At 38.2% G+C, this 21896-nt stretch overlaps 1 protein-coding gene across 1 annotated transcript in view; it reads right to left on the bottom strand.

Annotated features, from left to right (window-relative positions):
- Positions 1 to 21896, bottom strand: part of TTC6 (tetratricopeptide repeat domain 6) — a 211827-nt gene that overhangs the window by 131150 nt on the left and 58781 nt on the right. Inside the window, exons 3-6 of the mRNA XM_069558767.1 lie at positions 16922 to 17014; positions 13316 to 13525; positions 6711 to 6844; positions 1778 to 1969 (exon numbers count right to left, since the gene is read on the bottom strand). Coding sequence (XP_069414868.1) covers positions 1778 to 1969; positions 6711 to 6844; positions 13316 to 13525; positions 16922 to 17014 — 629 coding nt within the window. The remainder of the gene's footprint in view (positions 1 to 1777; positions 1970 to 6710; positions 6845 to 13315; positions 13526 to 16921; positions 17015 to 21896) is intronic.

Genomic DNA, 21896 nt, shown 5'->3' with positions numbered 1-21896 from the left:
AATTTTGAAATCACCAAAATCTTTATATAAAATTTTATTCATAAAATTATGAATAATACATAAATTCTTTTTAAAAAAATCTTTTTGCCTAAACAGAAAACAAACATGCGAATGACCTTCCTTGGGGGATTCATATTGAATGGCACTGTGATTACTAAACGCAGGGAAATCAGATGACTTTAAATCGTTGTGTTTTTTTTTAATTTTTATTTTTACTTTATTTTACTTTACAATACTGTATTGGTTTTGCCATACATTGACATGAATCCACCACGGGTGTACATGCGACCCCAAACATGAACCCCCCTCCCACCTCCCTCCCCGACTTTAAATCTTAAAAGAAGGCAGTAAAGTGTTACAATCTTGACTACAAGTAAAGTTTGAGGAAACTGGGTCAGAATAAAACACGTGAGAGTAAGTCACCAATAATTTTTTTAATAGTAAAATTAAAAGTGATCTTTTAAAATATGATCTTCATATCTAGACTGGTTAAAATATAACACTAAGAACATATCTATTTAAATTTAACTTAATAGTTAATATTTTAGTATTTTAAAAACATACACAGTACCCAGCCTGCCGCTCTGTGACAACCTAGAGGGATGGAGTGGGTGGCAGAGGAGGCTCAACAGGGAGGAGATATACTTGTAATTATGACTGATTCATGTTGATGTACAGCAGAGACCATCAAAAAACTGTAAAGCAATTATCCTCCAATAAAAAAATTAATGCAAAAAAATGCATTACAGATCTTTCAGGATTCCTACCAGCTGTTTTGAAAGACAAGAAACTTTAGAGTATGCATTCTCTGTATGCAGGTGATAGCACCTTCAAGGGAGTGAAAATTAGTGGCTGAGGAGGGCAGGGGATGATAAAAGTTTACTCTTTCTATGTATAAGGTACAGATATACACACAGTACCATAGACAGATATACAATATATCTAGAGCATTATAATTTAATGCGGAGGGGAAATTAGGGTGGGGAGAAGTTTCTTAAGGGGGTGACAATGGAAAAACATTTTTGAGAAAAATTAGGTTAAACAAATCTGGATTCTAATCACTATTTAGAGGTAAGTTACCTGATATTATAAAGCCTAAGTTTCTTCATGAATTAAATGGAAATTATGACTTCTTATGATTGAAGATTTAAATAGGAAAAATGCAAAGCACAGAGCATAGTACAAGGAATATAGTTCATGTTAAGTAAATGTTAGCCCCCTTCCCTTTTCTTTTCCCATTTGAGGATGCTATAAGTTATATATTCACCATAAAAGAATACTCATATTCCAAAGGAAACTGAGACATGAGGAGAAATGGAAAAGGTTCCAGTAGATATGACTTTTGTACATGATCCCTGGACCCAAGAATGCCCAATGATGAGGAAATCTAAACACCGCCTTCAGCTCTCAAATCTGTGATGTTCTTAGTTGTATAAGCCAGGCAAAGTTGCTTGGTTCTTATGAGCTTCCATTTCTACATCTGTACTCCATCGAGTTGTTACAGAGAACAAATGAGTCCATGCATGTGACACTTTTTGGGAACTATAAACCATTAAACGAGATTTGCCTTCTGGTTCATGTCAGTACCAGGAGATGAAGACACTGACTTAGACTGTGTACATATGGGGAAGGGACAGAAAGGGCCAAAACTCAACTGTTCCTTTCTAGTGCCCAAGAACAGAAGCAGGTCTTCAGAATCTAAGCCTCAAAGGCAGAAATTCTTTGGCTAAATTCTTTTAAATCTAGTTTAAGACAAAATGAACAGTGGAATTCTCACCTATCTCTTTGCTCTTCGTCTGTATAGCGATCATCTAACAAAGAGGTTCCGAATACTCCAAGCACAGTATTGTGACCTTTCTTGTCGGCTGTATGATACACTCGAGAGGCCACACACAAGTCAACGGGCAGCTCTTTGGCTGGGATGGTGGTGCACAGGTTGTGAAGGGTCCAAGTGGAGTAGTCTGGAATTCTGCCACAGAGATAAGAAAGTAGGCCTCTTTTTTTTTTTTTATCATTTTCAGCTTTTTTAGATACAAAATATATTTATACTGTCAGTTTAGTTCAGGCTCTACAAAAGACGCCTACACATGGGAAATCACATTTAAAACTATTACAGTGGTTCATAAAAAATTTATTATTACAACCTCAGGCCATTGACCAGATCTTTAGTCATATATATCCAACTGCCTGGGGAAGATCTCAACCTGTATTTTCTATAAGTATCTCAGAATCAATAGGTCTAAAAGCTAACTCATTATTATTATCCCACTCCCACCCAAATCTCTTTTCTCCTGAACTCTGCAACTCACTCAGTGACACCATAACCTTTAGCCATCATACATTACTTCACTGCTACTCTGCTCAAATGCTTACATCGCTGAAGAAGTTCAACAAAAGTATATTATCCATTAACTAGCATCGGTGGAAATCTGGGTCTCTCTAAGTTAACAAAGCATCTTCTTTCCCACTATGCAGTTAATAGAACTTGCTTCTCTCCTGCCTTTCCAAAACAGAAAAGAGGCCATGAAGATCTAATGTCTTAATACCCACTCTCACTTGCCATGCCACTCAATCAACAAATCCTTTTTGACCACCTATTACGTACCAGACTTTGTACCAGGCAATCTATACACATCATCTCTAACTTCTATAATGAAACTATGTAGGAGGTATTATTATTATTATTAGCCTTCTTTTGGAGCAGGCTTGCTTTGGATAGGTCACGAAATTAGTCAGTGGTCACTGGATCTAAAAAAAGTGTTGCTAACTATGAGTCAAATTTCTTTCCTATTAATGCCTATTAATGACCTCTGAGGAGGAAATGGTCATTAGCCAGTACTACTCCATCCCCACCTCCTACTAACGTTATACTCTTACATTACCCAAACGATGGCCTTCTCATCAAGTCAAATGAACTTTAAATCTTTAAATTACGGACCTCCAAGCCACAGCTGGCAATACTGATGGCCCTTCTTTCTCTCTGAGCTCTGTTAAGCCTGTACCATCCCAGCTCGCCATCTACCTTTCAAATTCATTACAACTTGACTTAGTCACAGGCTTTTCTTTCACCATCTTCTGAACTGGGTATGGCTTCCAAAGTTGAACTACTCTTTCTGCACTGGAAAAATCATATTCAGTGTTTCAACTCTTCCCTCTGTGTTGAGTTCCCAAGCCCCATCTCTGCTATCACTATCTCACTGAGATTCCTCATCTTCAGCATACAAAGCACTGGAGCCTTCTTTGTCTCTGCCCTTCACCTGCTCAGCCAATGAAAAACTGAGCGTCTCCCTTGGACAGAGCTCTTCCCGTGTGCTCCTTCTCCCCCTTACTTCCACCACACTCCAGCCCAAGCCCTTACCACCTCCCCTGCAGAGCAAAGTCTGCCACTTGGATTCAGCACTGCACCCTCTGTCTCCTCCCGCTTCCATGCATGCTTGCGTGTGTGCTCAGTTGCCCAGTCATATCTGATTCTCTGGGACCCCACAGACTGTGGCCCACCAAGTTCCTCTGTCCACGGAGTTTTCCAGGCAAGAATATTGGAGTGGGTTGCCATTTGCTATTCCACCTCCTTCCAAAGATCCTGCAAAATTCTAGCACATGGATCTTTAAATACTCCTCTCCCCAATACAATGGGTTTTTTGTTGCTTGCTGCATGCAACAATTTCCTCTCTCAAGTTTCAAGGCTCCTGGCATCTGGCCCTACTTTCAGCATAGTGGTTAAGAATGCCTCTGTTCAAATCCTGTTTAACGTTATCACTTGGCAATAAGCAAATCAATTAATTTCATTATACCTTCAGTAAGGTGAGAATAACAACATTCGTTAAGATGAGAATTACAACGTTAGTGCATCCTGAGTAAAGTTGCTTTAAGAAAGAAAGAAATGAAAGCATTTAGAACATATGTGCCATCTCATATGGCAGATGCTGTCTCCAGGACAATTCATAGGGCCAGAAAGACCTCTCAGTCCTTTGAGTTATAGATATATTTCCTAACTTTTTATCTGCTTTCCTGGTGTCTCAGACATGTAAAGAATCTGCCTGCAATGTGGGAGACCCAGGTTCAATCCCTAGGTCAGGAAGATCCTCTGGAGAAGGGAATTGCTACCCACTCCAATATTCTTGCCTGGAGAGTCCCATGGACAGAGGAGGCTGATGGGCTACAGTCCAAGAGGTTGCAAAGAGCTGGACATGACTGAGTGACCAACACTTTCACTTTTTCAAATATTCTTCAAATAATACTTCAAGGACAAATTTCTCTGCAAACTTTACTTTCTTTTTCCTTCTTACAAATATCTCTTTTCATACATTGCCCTATTCCTGTCCCACCCAATCTGACCCTTTATGTAATGGGTTAATGCAGATCTATCCACTGACCATTCCATGAGTCTGGATAGTAGCATAGTATAAATAGTTAGCTGGGCCTGCATCAGAAGCCTAGTTCTAACACTTGGAAACGCTACTACTGGCCTCTCTGAAGGTCTTCTGCAAAATTAAAGCAAAAATTCTTAACCCCTACCTTATAAAAAAATTGATAACAGTAACACTTCTTGGTCTCTGGAACTCTCCAGAAATGCTCACTTATGTTTACTGATGTTACTAATTTGCACTGCACAACAGCTAACCCATTGCTAGGCATCACATGTACATTATTGAATCACTGATAGAGAGTAGTTTATGTCGTTTCCAAAACAGTATACGGCCCAACAAAAACAGGATATGAAATGTGTACATGTTTAAGTGGCAGAGGAAAAGAGAGGTAAATCTAAAGCGTTTGGAAATGCCTGGGACAATAAAATATAACTCAGGGAGTGAAAATGGGTCTCCAGGAAGCCGAGGATCCCTAAGAAACTCAGGGTTCCTAAGAAAGGACTGGGAAAAAGACAAAAAGGTGGGTTCTGACGTCACGCTCACCTACATCTTCATTCTATCTGGGACAGGTCTTGGCTAGTGAAATATTCTTGAGATTACAGATTTTTTTTTTTACTTAAAAAAGCATCAGAACCAATCTGAATTCCTATGTTCCCTTCATGTTTTTAATAATATAGATCTGCAAGTGAATCTCCTTGGTTATTGAGCTAAAAAAACATGTTTTCAAGAGATGGCTGAATTCCTAAGAAAACAGTTCAATTGGGAAGCTAGTCATTGGTGAGAAAAGTTAGGTGAAAAACTGATTAAGGAAAAAAGACCAGTGAATAAAAGATTTTCCAAAATTCTCTTCTATTCATATAAACTTTTTAAATATCAGATTTTTATTCCTCTGCATCACGTTCTTAGTTCTTTATAATGGAGGTTTCTAATTTCAGTTTTAATGAATTAACAGAGTACTATATATATATATCAAAAAGATCTACAAATATTTTTGGCATGCTCAAGAAAGGCTGTGTGTTTTTACAGCACACTCTCCTTTAACAGGACTATTTGTCATTCTTTGAAACACTAAGACATAAAAAAGAAAAGACTCTGCCTCTGTGTGTGGCCACACTACTTTGCCTAATGCACTAAATGCAAGGTTTTTTAGGGAAAAAAAATCAAGAAGTTTCTGCTTCATTGATAATCTGACAGTAACTATTTATTGAAGGTAAAATACTTGTTGTCTGCTGTCACTATTTGTTTTAATACATAATCTTGCTAACTAAATGAGCTTAAAGCAATGCAGATAAGCAATGGCATGTACAGGGTCACTTAAATGCCAATTTGACTCTTTCATAAACTTTGGAATTCTTTTCCTGTGAGTCTACTCTCAGCTACTAAATTGTGAGTATTATCCATTTACAAAGTTTAGGCCGGCCATAAAAAGGTTGTCTTCCATGTCCTGCACACCTTTCAGTGCCCTAAGCAACAACAAAAGCTAATAATTAAAGCTTCTTTAAGCCCCCCATAAAGAGTTAAATGAAGAAGAACCTAAAACAAACCAACCCATAAAAACCTAGTGGAAAAATAAGGAGAAAATAAGTTTCATCAAGATGACTGGCAAAAGATAAACCATAAACCTAAATTGCATTTACACACTATTATTCAAAATTGTGCTTGCACCCCTGTGTAATAAGAAACCCTACTGAAAGTATGTGAGAGGTGGGAATGAAATATAAAATTATAGTAGAGAAAAGTAAGGCCATCTGAATTTCCAAATCGAGAAGGAAATGGCAACCCATTCCAGTATTCTTGCCTGGAAAAGTCCATGGACAGAGGAACCTGGCGGGCTGCAGTCCCTGCAGTTACATGACTGAGCATGTGTGCATGAGGTTGGTAGCAATCAACTGGTAGAACTAAAAACAAATAAATAAATAAATTTCCAAATCAACTGTCCTATAGACAGTGGGGGGTTGTCTTTTATTTTATCATAATAAAATTAACCAATATAATGAGCAGTTAATCCAAATTAGGCACTTCAGTGACCAAAAATATCAAATCTTACACGTTAACATTAAATTCTTTTTTGTCTCTCAAAGAGTTATTTTTATTCTAGCTGTTGCTTTGTCATTACTAAGTACACTGATCGAAAAAAAAAAAGTAGAAAGAAGCATGGACTACAATATATATATATCCTACTGTACCAGCTGCCACCAACTCTTCCTGTGAGAAGGTTTAAGTTGGATCTCATACGTGAATTTCTAAAACATTTAATCTTCCTTTATAAACACAGTTTCACGTATCAGTACTACTGAATAATTTCTCTTCTGACAATAAAATTTGTATAGCTAAGGAAGTTACTTTTTTTTAGGTAGTTTTTGACCACACTTGGGTTTTGAAATCTTTTTTGGTCTCTGCGGTGTAACTCCAAATTTACTTTTTCGCCTTCGCTTAACTTCTTTTCCTTTGATTTGCAACAATTCTGATGAATTCACCTTGGAAAAAACATACAGTATGCTATTAAGGAAAGTTAGATCTTTCTCTCATATCTGATGTTCCATGTTACTATGTATATTTTAGAATATAAATCCTAAAGGAGGTGTTGATATTTTCCTCTAAATTTTTTCCTAAATTTTATAACACGTAATTTTATACCTTCACAGTAATGAAAATATTAGTGCCATAATTATTTATAATAGTCTATTTGTTGCCTTAAAACTATTAAAGAAAAAATATAAGATTTTTCCCTTCATAAATCTACTCTTCTTGATTAGTATTTTTAATAAAACTTACCTTCAGCCCCAAAGTTGGTCATGACTGGTGCTTGAAAGCACAAGCCAAAATGAACTTTAATGCTTTATAGAACTATTTTGAGCAATGTTTACCAAGTTATACTTCTTATAGTTATACTATTTCCTGTTTCGACTACTTGGGAAAAGTCAAATGCATTTCTGTCTCTTAAATAATTGCCTTTTTAAAAAAATTATAATATAGTTATGTTTTATTTTTTTTACTTTTATAATGCATTTTATTTTTTTGTTTTTTTATTATTTATTTATTTATTTTTATTTTTATTTTTTTTTAGTTTTTTTTTTTTTAATTTTAAAATCTTTAATTCTTACATGCGTTCCCAAACATGAACCCCCCTCCCACCTCCCTCTCCACAACATCTCTCTGGGTCATCTCCATGCACCAGCCCCAAGCATGCTGCACCCTGCGTCAGACATAGACTGGCGATTCAATTCTTACATGATAGTATACATGTTAGAATTCCCATTCTCCCAAATCATCCCACCCTCTCCCTCTCCCTCTGAGTCCAAAAGTCCGTTATACACATCTGTGTCTTTTTTCCTGTCTTGCATACAGGGTCGTCATTGCCATCTTCCTAAATTTCATATATATGTGTTAGTATACTGTATTGGTGTTTTTCTTTCTGGCTTACTTCACTCTGTATAATCGGCTCCAGTTTCATCCATCTCATCAGAACTGATTCAAATGAATTCTTTTTAATGGCTGAGTAATAATCACTATAGATATTAGCAATGTCGTTTCCCTAGATTCCTTAGGAAATCTGCAGAATTCATGCCAGCAGCTCATTTGAAGATACTTTTCTCTGTGGGTTGCTCTGTACTTTTTGGAGACTAGATTTCAGGAAGAAAGCAGGGAAGCTTTCCTTGAGGAAAGCAGAGAATGACTGAATAAGTAGAAGGAGGCCAGGTAAAGAGAGGTCCTTATAAATTAGGTAGAGGGTCTGGGCTCGCTGCAGTCATAAGGAGAGGGCTATTGCAATGTCTTGGGTAAGAAAATGATAATGAATAAGGGAAATTCAGAGTACAGGGTATTCCATCTCACCACCAAGTTCATGTCTGAACTTCCTCTATAGTGTCTCCACTAAAGGCCATCCGTCCTGACTTGAAAATGGGGAGGGAAATGATGATGAATGGGGAAAACTCAGAGGATGGGGTATTCTATCTCACATCAAGTTCATATCTGAATTTCCTCTACAGTGTCTCCACCAAAGGCCATCCATCCTGATTCGAACATGATCGGCAACAGAGGACTCGGAGTCATCTTTGAAATTCTTCCAGGTGTTAGAATTTTTGTTTATTATTATTATTGTGCCTACAACTTTCATCTACCAGTTCAATTCAATCCTCGGGATCATACAGGCACAATCTGGCTCTCTTCCATGTGACAGACAAATATTTGAACACAGTTGACTTCCTGGGCCTGCTTTCCCACCTCCCACCCCCTCACCACCACCACCACCCCGCCGCAATAAGCATCCCCAGTCCCTCCGACTCTACCTCACATGATATTTTTTTGAAATATTCTTCTTTGTCATCCTGAGTACTTCTTCCAAATGGTCTCCAATTTGTCAGTATCTCTCCTGGGGTTGGACTCCCAGGTCCGAACACAGTATTTGAGGTGTGATGTGATCAAATCTGAGGGCTTTCCAGGTGGCACTAGTAGTAAAGAACCACCTGCCAATGCAGGAGACTTAAGAGACATGGGTTCAATTTCTGGGTTGGAAAGGTGCCCTGGAGGAGGGCATAGCAAGCCACTCCAGAGAACCCCTGGAGAATTCTATGGGCAGGGGAGCCTGGAGGGCTACAGTCCAGAGACACAGCTGAAGTGACTTAGCACAGCACACTCACGTGATCAGATCCACCAGGAGAAAGATGATCTTCTTTTAGGGTAATTGTCAATCAATGCAAATTATGATTGCACATATCTTCCTATCACAAAACTGAACCATAACTTAAAACCCTGAAACCTTTTCCACATTCGCTCTAAGTCATGCCATCCCACAGCTACACACTTAGTTTGTGGAGTCAGGGAAAGAATCATACATATATTTATCCCAACTAAATTGCATCTGAGCCAGCAAATATTATCACTCACATTTTGGACATTATCTGCAAATCTAATCAGTAAGTCTTCCATAGTCTCACCCAAATTATTAAAAAATATGCTGAATTAGACACAACCCTATGACAGTCCGCTAGGGACTTCCATGACTAATTGTGCCTCCTTCACATAACTACTTATAAGTCCACTTGGCAGTTCACCAAGTTGTTGTCCTGTCTTCAAAACTGTCATCAGGAGGCTAAATAGATTGTTGAAATCCAAAGGATAGTAACAATAACTAACGTTTATTGAGCTTTCTGATGTGCTGGGCTCTTCCCCATGGTACTCTTGTGTTGACCCCCAGGAATGACACTTTTCTTCTGTTCAGTCTAGTAATTCTCAAAAAATAATAGTAATAATAATAAGGTTGTTCTTCCATGGCTTGCCTTTAGGGAACACATACTGGCTCCTTTTTATAAGGGTTCAAACACAATTCTTTTAATGATTCATTTAATCATTTCAGATCTTTATCCAAGATCAGTGCATACACTGCAGAAACCATAACTCTTATCCTTAAAAAAAAAAAAAAAAAGCTCAGGATTTGAGTTGCCTGTTTCCAGGTTCCTAGCACCTCTCCCACAACAACAGCTCCTCAAAGCTGCTGCTGACAGAGGCACAGCAGGCTTAAACCCATCTCTCTGAGCCAACAGGATCAGATATCCAAGTTAACTCTTAAAATCTTTCTACCAATCTTGGGCTTCAAGTTTCTTTTATTAATTCTTTCTTCTTTCTAAACTAAGGATCATTCTCCTTGTCAGATTTAAGAGAAGTAAAGTACAATTTTATCAGCTTCCCTTTCTATTTGACATAGCTCTGTTTATTTAAAACCTCAACCTTTTCCCAAAAATAAATTAAGACTGCTCCGTCATCTGTTGTCATCACTCTATTCATCCGTAATGACAAGGTTATCCTTCCTTTTTTCTCTCTTTGCTCCAAAACTAACACCAAAAAAAAAAAAAATACTTTCTTATTCTTTGCATTATTCACAGGCCTCAACCCATTTTGGATCTTAGCCCTCCTGATATAATTGTTATAGCCACATGCCACTTTTATGTTTATCTATGGATATTTCTTCTTTCATTTTCTGTGTATTTTTAAAACTCTGAATGCAATAGACCACTCAAAATTGTTTCATAAAAACTGGGGAGAATTTTGGGTATGCCACATCTCTGAAGCTTCTTTTTATTTAGAATTTTGAGATACATGTTAGCTATATATATTTTTTTTAATAAATTTTTTATCTTTTCCTTCCTAAAATGTTCAACGATCCTCTCACAGGTTCTTCTGTCTGTTATTTCTTCAGAGTCATTATTATCTAATTTCTTTTTGTTGGTCATGGCTCAAATCAGAGTCCTCAATCTTTTCTATACTAATAAGCTTCTAAGGGTAGAAATGGTCAGTAAAGTAAGAACTGATTAAATTCTCTCCTTTTTTTTTTTTTTTGGCTGAATGAGACCATCTGGCCTGTAGTTGAGCAGTGCAAATCCTGCATTGTTCCTTTATCACAGCTCCAGGCTACTTCTCTGAGCAACGGAGAAGAGGTTTCCTTGTGTCCCCAGTCCGGCCTGGCTAGCTGGAATACACTGTTCCTCATTCCTGTCCCAGAGATGCTGGAGACTAACTTTATGGCCTCAGATGTCCAAACAGGGTAAAGTTCATGGAGACTAACTGACCTTGAGATGTTATCACAAATAAAAGGAATACGAGGTGAAGATTTGGTGGGATGAGTCAGAAAACTTCCAGCTCTCTTTTCTCTGGGTCTTTCTGATGTGTCCCATGACAATAAACCATCAAAGTCTTATCAGACATTCTCTTCTCCTCCTTTTGAAACACTTCTGGTTTCAGGTTAGAACCCTCCAAATGTGCTCTCTGAGTCTCTCTCATCAAACCATGCCTCCCAGTTCAGTGAGGGACACTCTGGCCATGGTCATTTTCACCACTATGAGTTCATGTTCTTGTATTTCACCAGGTGCCTGTTAACTGTTGTTATGAATGGGCAGCACCGCAAAGAGGCAAAGAGCGAAGGCTCCAGAATTAGACCACCTCAGCTCAAGTCTTACCTCTACAACTTAGCCATATGGTTGTACCTGGGAAAGCTATTTCTCTTCTCCACGACTCAGTTTTTTCAACTGAGAGTCCTATAATAGGGTTGTTGTTAGGAGAAAAAAGATAACGTGTAAAACACTTAGCAAAGTGGCCGGAACATGATAAACACTCAGTAAACTCTAGCTACCTTAGGAAATGAGTGTTTTTACCAAAAACAAATAATTTCGCACATTTTTTCATGACATTTAATAGCAGCCACAACAAATCAAAAGAATGAACATTATGGGACTTTTTTCAATGCAAGATTTAAATTCCTCACAGGTCATGGTGGTGAAATCATTGTCCAAAAAATCCATTTCATTCTTTGACACACTTACTAATTAACCATTTGCCCCTCATGCCACATTTTATTTCCAAAGTCCTAATTTTCAGTTGGGAGAATGGGTAAAACACATCACCTGTGACCACCAGCTGAACACTTTTTCAGCAAAACATCATCATTTTTAAAGATGCCTCCACACCTAGAAGGTATCAGCCTAACACAGGGTAGTTATCATTGAGAGGGCTCACTCAGCCGTGGCAGGCTTCACTTCATATACTCAGTGTGAGCTTAGGGAGACAGCATGATGTATGATAACGTCAGTCACCAATCATAGCAGTTAAGTCCCTTGCCCCTGACAGCAGTGGCAGATTTTCTCTGGTCACCTATTACTTGTGGATTTCCTTATTATCTATTATTGCAGGAAGATCCATATGCTAATATCATGCCAGATGACCCTAAGAAAATAGGACTTGAGAAATGAATAAAAGGCAAAAGGCAACGGTACTAATCCAGAGAGAAGGTCAACTGGAAAAGAGAAGAAAAAGGTTATAAGCAATTATGTTTAGGAGGAATCTAGGCCTTGGAGACTGATTATTTTGTGAAAGGCAAGAAGACAGTACGGTCACAGAAAACTATAAGGTTTCAGAGTTGGGTGTTTGGGGCAAAGGTTAAAGAACTGGCAATGGCCAGTTGATTTGCGTGATGCACAGTAGCAGGATCATGGTCGCTGGTGGGGACAGAGGAGCCCAGAAGGAGAGGGACTGACTAAAGGGAGTGTTTATCCAAGAAGGGGCATCCATCTGAATCAGAGAAGACTGCAGGAGATAATATCAAGATAACATGCTGCGGTTCATTAAAAAGTGGCTTTTCCAAAAAATCTTAATAATAATATATCTATTCTTAAATGTGCTAAGTTATTTCAGCCATGTCCAACTCTTTGAAACCCCATGGACTGTAGCCTGCCAGGCTCCTCTGTCCATGGGATTCTCCAGGCAAGAATACTGGAGCGGGTTGCCATCTCCTTCTCCAGGGAGTCTTCATGACCCAGCGATAGAACCCACGTCTTTTATGTGTCCTGCACTGGCAGGCAGGTTCTTCACCACGAGCACCACCTGGGAAGTCCAAGCCTTATTATTAATTATCTATTCTTAAATAAACTCAAATTCCTAAATAACTCATTTACTTAAACCAAAAAATGACTCAAGGAAACACACCAAGCAAATAATAATAAGGCAATATACAAATGTGGTAAAATAATGAAAATTATGCATGAATAAAATCGAATAAAATTATAAATAAAATAAAATTCTCACAGTAGAAAAAGACACAGGGAGTAGGAGAAACCTAAATGGAACACAGGTTACAAAATTCACCCAATCCTGATCCCCAGGCTACAGTCCTTGACTCTCTCAAGATGGTAACAAGACAACACTTGGTCAGTTTCTGAAAGCCCCAAGGTTCCTTTATTCCTTAAAAATCTTTCTTCTCTCTCCAGAGCTGCAATTAGGTTTGAGACTAAAAGTTTGTAAAAAACAGAAGTCCTTTTTTCCCAGACAAGCAACTTCACATGAAAAGCCATTTTTCAGGACGAACCCTCTCACAAACCTTGGCCCATGCTGGGCCATATCTTCACACTTAAACGTTCTCAACTCTCACAACTTTATTTCCAACGTAAGTAGTGCTTTACCTTTAAAGATACCCGCTTGGTTATTTTTGAATCACCTATGGGCTGCACGCCTTCCAGAGGTTTACTTGATTCACTTGCTGACTGAACTTCCGAAGTTTCCTGAGGTTTAAATAATATGCTTTCTGCTTCTGAGGTTCCCCATTCCAATACATCCTCTTGTTCAATCTGGAAAATACTTGATACAGTTTCAGGAAGCTTCTCAAGCACATTCTGTTGGGAAACATAAGTGTACAAAGCATGCTTTTTTAATTGGTCCTTCCAAAGTTTTAAGTTATGCAGTTTTCTCTCTGACAACAAACTGATTATGAAAAATGCATGATTGAAATTAAGCAGAAATAATAAACTTCCTCTGAAAGACTGAGAAAGAGAAACTCACACTGGACTAAAGAAAGATGTGAGGCTTGGCAAATTATTTTCCTTGGCCCTTGTATCAAAACATATTACTACCCGACACATATGATCCAACAACTCTAAGGAAATAGTAAGACTCTACTCTTGCCCTGATTCTTCCCCACACTCACACAGAATCAAGCCCATTGAAATATCCAACCTCTCCCCAATCTGAGGTTCTTTCATCCTAAACAATGAGATTCCTACTAGCCAAATGCTCTTGTAGAAGCGTGACTTCAGTCTGTCAGAGAAGGGCTCACCCAGAGCCCCAAGAAGACCACACAGACACCCCAGCTCCGTGCCAAGCCCTCATGAAAAATTCTTACAAAATATCATTCCTACACCTGTTTTGCGTTTCTTAAAAACGTCTCACTTACTTAATATCTATCTCACTGAGCCTCAAAGAAAGTACCTCTATAGACATATTTTGGGTATTATCCAATTCTAAACCAAGATTATTGGGGATTATGAGCACTGCCTCAGATTAACAGATGATAAAACCAGTTTGATTTACACAGAATCTGAATTTTATAGAATGACTTGAAAACACAACTGTATCCCTTTTCTCTCTGGCGTACTCATTTGATAATAAGTAAGTTCAATTCAGTTCAGTCGCTCAGTCGTGTCTGACTCTTTGTGGCCCTATGGACTGCAGCAGGCCAGGCCTCCCTGTTCACCACCGACTCCTGGAGTCTGCTCAAACTCATGCCCATTGAGTCGGTGATGCCATCCAACCATCTCATCCTCTGTCATCCAAATAAGGGGTAAAGATGGCGAATAGTACCAAATACTCTTTAAGTTTCTTTATTATGCAAGAAAGGATAGCTAAACAAAGAAACGTACTTTTGTGAAATGTAACTTTAATCTGGAGCTCACGTTTTTACAAAGCTACTCAGTGGTACTGGAGAAAGAGTAAGAGCTTTGTATCTATACAGGACTTGATTCAAATCCTGGATCTATTAACAGATGTATAATCTCAGTCAAATTATTTAACCCTCTTTAACCTCATCTTCCTCACTGGTGAAAAGGTTTTAAAAAGTTCCTCCATAAAATGGCAGGATAGATACACAAAGGTAATATGTCTTATGGGCTTATTATGTCTACCTCCAAACTCATTCATTTTATATTCCATAACTTTTGGAACTGTTCATCACTCCCTTGCTTTTTACTCTTTCTGCTCCTGGCTTTCTCAGCATACATTCCCAGGATCTGGCTGGGGAGACTGAACACATGAAGGTGCCACCCTCCAAAATAGAAAATGGAGAGGAAAAGCTTGAGAGGGCAATGGTCATCCCCCAACTGCAAGTGACCATCTCAGGACTCTGCCTCACCTACCCACAAAGCTATTACTGATCTTATCACTACCCTGTGACCTGCTCTACTGTAGCACATATCGTCCTATAGTATATTCATCTAAGTAACCATCACAACTGTCAACACATGGCAGCATTATCTCATAAAATTTTAATCTTCACCTCAACTCCATGAAGTAGGAACTGTCCGCAACCCCACTTTATGGATGAAGAAACGGGCATAATGAAGTTAAGTAACCTGCCCAAGGCCATATTGAGAGTAAGTCTAAGGGATAGGTAGAATGAATAGATAGAATTCTGTTCTCTGACCCAGAGTAGGAACCCCAAAACTGTGTTAGGAATTAAAGGTACCATAGAGGAGTGCTTTTTTTTTTTTTTTCTAACCATGGCTAGGTATCAACTTAAAAGATAAAGAAGTGATAAACATAATAAAAGCTAAACAAAACTTTAAAGATCTAAACAAGTGGTAAGCTTCCTCTTAAAAAACCCGTGGCCAGGAAAGGTCCAGAGATTGCTTATAAATATCAAAGCTGAGGGTATGGTTCCTACAGAATTACAAAACAATTGATATTTTTATTTAAACCTGTCTTTTAACAATCAAGATGATGTATAAGCTAGGTATCTGAAACTAGCCTTTTTCACAGCTTCCTTCAAAACGGAATAATATTTTCTCTTACTTTATATGAATATTCAGTGAATGGTATTATGCCAAGTTTATTCTATGAATGAATATTTTTAATTTTCTGAACCTAAGTGATCTTGCAGTTTCAGTTTACTATACCTGTTACAAGCTTACAGGTCTGATGAAGTGAAGTGAAGTGAAGTGAAGTGAATTCGCTCAGTCATGTCCAACTCTTTGTGACCCCATGGACTGTAGCCCACCAGGCACCTCCCTCCATGGGATTCTCCAGGCAAGAGTACTGGAGTGGCTTGCCATTTCCTTCTCCAGGTATCTACCTGTAAATGGTGTCACCCAGAGGCAGCTACCCTAAATGTCAGTTTTAAGCCCATAGCATATGTGGTAAGGCTTCAGAATTGATTTATCCACCTACTATTGTGCCACGCACGCTGGGTATTGAGACACATGATCAGACTACAAAGGGGAAAAGTGCATGATCTCAACCCAGAAGCATCTCAAACTCTAGGAGTCAACCTCTTACAGTAACTCTAACATTATAAGATCCATGATTTTTGTGAAAAGATTCAGTACATTTTCTAAACATGATATATTATCCTAAAAATAACTGTGATCTGAATTTGTATGTATGCAGAATCATATTTTCAGGAACTAAAGGAGCTTGTTATCTAATGATATCATTTTATGAATCCTTTGTAAAAGACTAATCATCGTGCCATTGTTTATTTCATGTAAATATGGGTTTCTACACACAGGGAGACATTTCCCATTCACAGGGAATATGTTCCAGATTCCTTTGAGTCCCATAAGTATTTTGCCAGTGATGGATGAAAAGAAAGTTCTATTTCTGAAACAAACTTCTATCACCAAGTGTCCGTATTTCTCTATAAAATGCTCCCCTTGTCGATGCTTTTCACAATTCTTCCACCTAAATAAAGAATTAGGGGATGCTTTCTTAAAAACTAAAAACTTTTAATTTCTCCAGCTACTTTCTAGATATAAATGTGTTCAGAGCAGAAGAACTGTTAAAAATCTTTTCTTTCTGAAGAGTTTTGAGCCTTAGCAGAGAACATCTATGATAGGCAAAAATGGTGAGTCAAAGTAGCCAAGACTCTCCACATGGCATTAGATTAGATGTGTTTATAGTTAAACACGCCTCCAAAATACATCAGAGATTTTTTTTAACTCTCTAGATAAAACATTAAAGCAACAGAAGCAGACTGTTACTTTAAAATAGGTGAGGATGATTTTTATTAAACACATTACCATTTGAGTTTCCTTAATACTTATCTGTGGTCCTTGCTCTGCTTGCATTTGAGGTGATTGCTGCCAGTACCTTTTTCCCATTAAAGAAATATCCTTGAAGGAGGAAAAGAAAACAATTAAAAGAATGTCAATTTTTAAAATTTATTTTTAATTGAAGGATAATTGCTTTACAGAATTTTGTTGTTTTCTGTCAAACCTCAACATGAATCAACCATAGGTATACCTATAGGTATAGCCCCTCCCTTTTGAAACTCCCTCCCATCTCCCTCCCCATCTCACCCACCCCTCTAGGTTGATACAGAGCCCTTGTTTGAGTTTCATGAGACATACAGCAAATTCCCGTTGGCTATCTATTTTACATTTGGTAATGTAAGTTAATAATGTCAGTTTTAAAGATCACTGAGGCATAGTATTCAATGCAATTAAATGTAGTCAGTAAAATGCAGTAAATGAGAAGACAAAACCAAAGACACAGTAAAAATATTTTGTCTATCATTTCACTTTAAAACTTTTTAAATTACTGACCTCTATAGATATATCATCAGGCTTAATAAAACAATTAGGTAATAATAAATCGGATAATATAAATCACTGCTCTTAAATGGCTGCACAAGAAATTTAAAATCGAAAGTAAAATTTAACCTAACCAAGAACAAGAAGGAATATAAATATACTTTAAATGTTAATGGGTAGAACTGCTAGTGTCATTTTCATCATTACTAATGCTAACTGCTATGATATACCCTCAGTTCAGCTGAAGTGGTAAGAAACAGCACACCACAATGTCTAACAATGAACAGGAATGAAGAGACCCAGCTTCTGCCCAAACTTGCCCAAGGCAAGTTATCTTGTTTCCCTTTACCTCAGTTTTATCATCCTTAAAATGGACATTCATGACTCTTTAAGGCCCCTTTCTCCTCTGGACTTTTAGTAATGTCAGTAGCAAAATATGAACATTCTTTGTACTTTAAAATGCTGCTTGTCTACCTTTCCTTTGCTTCATTAGAAAGAGGCAACTGAGGTTACTGGCTTATACGTCTGCCCTCTTGTCATAAATAACTATAAAACTGGACAAAATATAAGGACAACTCTTTTAGGGCTGGACAGTAGGAAATGCAAGACTATAATGGCTAAGAGAATGGAAACAAAAAACGTTATGAACTAAATCACCCCACATTTCTGCCTCACACAATTTTCAGACCACAACATAAGGAGAGAGAAATCACACAGAGCCCAGGAACCTCACTGAGTTGCAGAGACAGAAATTAGAGAAGGAAGACAAAGAGGGTAGAATTCGTAGAACACAATATGGGGAGGAGGGAGCTGCACAGATTAAACAGCTCCAGAAATCTGCAACAGAATCCTTGAGTCTTTGGCTGAATATCAATCTGCTCAGTAAAACAGTGAAACACATGAGGCCAAACAGAGAAAAACTACCAGGGGGAAAAAGCAATTGCCAAAAAGATGACGTCATAATTCCCAGACTTCACACAGTGCTCACTCAGTCGTGTCCAACTCTTTGCAACCCCATGGACTAGCCTGCCAGGCTCCTCTGTCCATGGGATTTTACAGGCAAGAATACTGGAGTGAGTTGCCATTTCCTTCTCCAGGGGATCTCCCCAACTCAGGGATCGAACCCAGATCTCCCACACTGCAGGCAGACTCTCTACTGTCTGAGTCACCAGGGAAAGATAGCGCTAAGCTGTGTCCAATTCTTGCAATCCCATGAACTGTAGCCTACCAGGCTCCTCTGTCCATGGGATTCTCCAGGCAAGAATACTGGAGTGGGTTGCCTCCAAACAATGCTAGGAATCATCAGATCTCCCATTAGACATTCTGAATATATGGTACATTCATTACAAACCTCACCCCGGTGGCTTAGAGGTTAAAGCGTCTGCCTGGAATGTGGGAGACCAGGGTTCAATCCCTGGGTCGGGAAGACCCCCTGGAGAAGAAATGGCAACCCACTCCAGTACTCTTGCCTGGAGAATCCCATGGAGGAAGGAGCCTGGTAGGCTACTAGTCCATGGGGTCGCAAAGAGTTGGACACGACTGAGCGACTTCACTCACTCATTACAAACCTCAGATGGGTCATATATTAGCCCTAGAATAAAAACTTCTTTGGACATTAAAAAAATCTTAAAATAAATACTTTAAAAAATCAAGCTGATCTTCAAGTAGCTTAACTGCCTAACAGAACAAACTCCAGATCTTTTTAAAGGAAAACAACAAAATCCAGTACTCGACAATGGAAAATTCACTGTGTTCAACACCTCATCAAAAGTTACTACTTATATGAAGAAGCATGAGTATGTAACACATAACCAGAAGAAAAATCAACAGAAAAAGACCCAGAAATGACAGAGACATTGAAATTAAGAGGTGAGAATCTTGAAACTTCTAATATAAATATTATAAATTTTCAAAGATATAAATATAGTGAGGAGCAAATGTAGGCTAAAGACAGAATCAAATGGAATGACTAGATAAAATGTCCACTACCTGAGACAAAATTTTCACTGACTGGCATGAAAACCAGAGAAAATATTGCAGAAGAAAAAACCAGCTAACCTGAAGACACAGCAAAAGAAGTCACACAAAATAAATCACTGAGAGAAATAAAAACCAAAACAAAATTAACAAAACACTCACACTAACATATATTTAATTAGAGTCACAGAAAGCAGAGTATGAAGAGAGCAGAAAATATCTGTACAAAAATAGCCAGATTTTTAAGCCCGCAGTATAAAAAGTTCCATCAACTGTAAGCAAAAATATACAACAAACACATTATCATCAAAATGAAAAAAAAGTAATAAATGAAAAAAATCTTAGAAGCATTCAGAGATACATCAATTACAAAGACACAAAGAATTATGGCAACTAATTCCCAGGAGGCTCAGTGGTAAAGAATCCACCTGCCAATGCAGGAGATGCAAGAGATACTGATTCAATCCCTGAATCAGGTAGATTCCCTGGAGGAGGGTATGGCAACCCACTCCAGTGCTCTTGCCTGGAAAATTCCATGAATAAAGGAGCCTGGTGGGCTACAGTCCAGGGGGTTGCAAAGAATCAAAGGCAACTGAGTATATAGGCAGATAGACAGAATTACCACAAAGTAACAGTGCAGGCTTCTTGTCAGAACAATATAAGACAGAAGACAAGCAAGCAACATATTTAGAGCACTGGTACTGAAAACAACCGTCCACACAGAATTCCATAGCCAGCAAAAATGTCTTTTAAAACTGAAGGTGGAATACTTTTGTAGCAATCGAAAGTTGAAAAGTTTGATTGCCATCAAAGCTGCATTACAAGAAATGTTAAAGGAAATTCTTCAAGCAGAAGGGGCAAAACTTGAATGCATATAGTGAAAATAAATGATAAAATGATTTTAAAAGTGGAAGAAGGCAATGCCACCCCATTCCAGTACTCTTGCCTGGAAAATTCTATGGACGGAGGAGCCTGGTAGGCTGCAGTCCATGGGGTCGCTAAGAGTCGGACACGACTGAGCAACTTCACTTGCAATTTTCACTTTTATGCATTGGAGAAGGAAATGGCAACCCACTCCAGTGTTCTTGCCTGGAGAATCCCGGGGATGGGGGATCCTGGTGGGCTGCCATCTATGGGGTCACACAGAGTCGGACACGACTGAAGCGACTTAGCAAATAAAAAATATACTTTCCCATTTTGAAGTTTTTAAAATATAATAGACTATTTAAAAATGATACATTTTGAGATTTATAACGTACATAGAAGTGAAGTATGCACTAATGAGATAATAATAATAGGAGAAGGGAAAAGGAAGTATACATCTCTATGTTTCTTATAGTATACACTATTTATTTAGTGGAATAAGCTAGACATACTTATTGTAAATCCCATGCTGCTGCTGCTGCTAAGTCACTTCAGTCATGCCCGACTCTGTGCAACCCCATAGATGGCAGCCAGCCAGGCTCCTCCATCCCTGGGATTCTCCAGGCAAGAATACTGGAGTGGATTGCCATTTCCTTCTCCAATGCATGCTTGCATGCTAAGTCACTTCAGTCGTGTCCGACTCTGTGCGACTCCATGGACGGCAGCCCACCAGGCTCCTCCGTCCACAGGACTCTCCAGGCAAGACACCGGAGTGGGTTGCCATTTCCTGCTCTGGCAAATCCCATAGCATCCACTAAAACAATAAAACAAAAAGGTAAGTAAGCTAACAGTATGAAATAGCATGAAAGGCTTTAAAAAAAAAAAAAGAAGGCAGGTAAAGCAGAAAAGGGGGGCAAACAACAAATGCAAAAAATAGAAACCAAATAGCAAGATATAAATATCTTTATAATTTATATATATAAAGTTTTTAAAAACATATAATTCATATATAATGTATATAAGATATAAATATCAATAATGACTATTTGGTGGCTCAATGCCAAAGAATCCACCTGCAATGCAGCAGACATGGGTTCAATCCCTGGATCAGGAAGGTCCACTGGAGAAGGAAATGGCAACCCATTCCAGTATTCTTGCCTGGAGAATCCATGGACACAGTAGCCTGGTGGGCTACAGTCCATGGGGTTGCAAAGAGGTAGACACGACTTAGCGACTAACACTTTCACTTTCATTTCAATAATTGCATGTAAATGGTGCTAAATAGTCCAATTAAAAGACAAAGACTGTCACATTGCAGAAAAAACAAGATCCTACTATATGACTGCTATGGGAAACCTACTTTAAGTATAAAGACACAGGTTAAAGGCAAAAGGATGAAGGAAAATAAACCATGAAAATACTAAGATAAAACAGAACTGATTATATTAACATCAGACAAGGCAGACTTCAAAACAAGAAGTATTAGAAAGAAAAATAGGATCACTGCATCATAAAAAAAGAGAATCAAATCCTTCATAAAACATAATAGTATGCACTGATGACAAAGCTTCAAAGGGCATAAAACGAAAACTAAAAGAACTAAACATAGAAATTTAAAAAA

Source organism: Ovis canadensis, chromosome 18, assembly GCF_042477335.2.
Source record: "Ovis canadensis isolate MfBH-ARS-UI-01 breed Bighorn chromosome 18, ARS-UI_OviCan_v2, whole genome shotgun sequence".
Taxonomy (NCBI): domain Eukaryota; kingdom Metazoa; phylum Chordata; class Mammalia; order Artiodactyla; family Bovidae; genus Ovis; species Ovis canadensis.
This window is presented reverse-complemented; position numbering and strand designations above follow the sequence as displayed.